The sequence below is a fragment of the Penaeus monodon genome, chromosome 32, assembly GCF_015228065.2.
Source record: "Penaeus monodon isolate SGIC_2016 chromosome 32, NSTDA_Pmon_1, whole genome shotgun sequence".
Lineage (NCBI taxonomy): Eukaryota > Metazoa > Arthropoda > Malacostraca > Decapoda > Penaeidae > Penaeus > Penaeus monodon.
The window spans coordinates 35,814,412-35,815,966 of NC_051417.1; the positions used below are offsets into that span (position 1 = coordinate 35,814,412).

The following is a 1,555-nucleotide window of genomic DNA, read 5'->3' on the forward strand; positions in this document are numbered from 1 at the left end:
TCCAGCCAAATCAAAGCTGGCAGTCATAATTGAATGTCAGTGGGAAGCTTAAATTACTGCTTGGACTGTGAACCTATCAGCAGCCATTTGTGAGGATGTGTGCTGCTAGTTCATTGTGTTAGTTGTTTACCATGTTATGGTATTTCCACAGTTTTTATTCAGAGATGTTTAAAGAAATAAGTTTTCAAGCAACTTTGGAAGACTCTGGGTCTCTACAGTCAAATAAACCTAAACGACAGTCATCTAGACCAACCCATGACAGCTGTGATATAGACCAAGAGTTTACTGTCAGTATAGGGTTGCCAGCCAACAGGAACAAGTTAACAATCAAGTCCACACCCTTCTGTGGTGCTGTGTTATATCAGTTAGTACAGAAGATAAGAACGCATAAATGTAAATGATTTTCATTTAGTATAATATATACCTATAGTAGAAAGAACAGTCTTTAGCAGTAGTTACAGGTAAAAAGTTTAGTAGTCACATGAGAAATTAAATGGTAAATAGGGAAATTCCTTATTCCAATCCAGGTTATATCCGTTTCAAATTTGACAGTTTGACAACAGTGTAATGTAATTATGATTTTTAACCCTTTGTTCGCAGGTGGCATCTACTATGATGCCATGGTGGTGTAGCACTGATGCTGTGGGTGACATCCCTTTATATGCGGCCCACAGATATAACCATTTAGTGGACCACATGGGTACCAAAAAAGCCTGTGCACCTTGGGTTAATGTAAAAGTTTTTTGTTTTTCTCCCCATTAGAATGGCATAGTGCCACAGCGAGGAGGATCAGAGGCCCCGACTGGAAGTCCAGGTGGTGCTGGAGGGGGGACAGGTGCTGTCACCACAGGGGCTCCAAATGGCAATGTGGCTCCTACACTGAAGAAGAAGTCGGCATCATCCCAGTCTATAAATGGTGGGTACTTCGTTCAGCCTCTTCAGACTACCATCACACTAGCAACTCTGAAATACAGTCTGCAGGTGCACCCCTACCTGGGTAAAGCTGTGTGATAAATTTTCGACTTGTTAGGCAATCTCTACTGCAGAGTAGATGGCAAAGGCTTCCTCGATACATTTGCTGCCCACCTCCGCAGGAAAAGTGGATTGCAGTTATGGCCAGTTTTTGGCATCTATTAATCCCCCCTTCTATGATAATATTGTCACATCCTGAATTAATGTTGCTAAGTTAACTGAAATATCAAGTTTCACTGAAAATAATAAGTCTACACAGGAAAGGATAGGGCGAGTAATGTTCAGAGTTAGGTTCAGAGTTACGAACAAGGCATTGATATGTTATGCTACTTCCAAAACCCGTAATTAGTTAAAGAACTTCTCTGTAAAAGAAGTCAAGTCAAAACTGATAACATGGAAGGATTTATGTGTTATTGTTGTATTAGTGTCTTTTTGTTGGTAAAGGATACACAGGCATGGCTATGCCTTTTTTCTGGATACGGTGAATGTTACTTTGAAAAGTTAATGTAGTCTGCTGTAAGAGCTTGGAGTCATATTGCTGGAAAAGCAGGCAATGGTAAAGGAAAGAATAACTGCTAACCCA

The 1,555-nt window shown here is 40.5% G+C and overlaps 1 protein-coding gene across 1 annotated transcript in view; it reads left to right on the forward strand.

Moving 5' to 3' along the window:
• LOC119593850 (palmitoyltransferase ZDHHC18-like) overlaps window positions 1–1,555 on the forward strand; it is a gene marked incomplete at its 5' end in the record, with an annotated part of 40,540 nt that overhangs the window by 24,885 nt on the left and 14,100 nt on the right. The window contains 1 exon segment of the mRNA XM_037942881.1: window positions 763–916. Within this exon segment, the coding sequence (XP_037798809.1) occupies window positions 763–916 (154 nt within the window).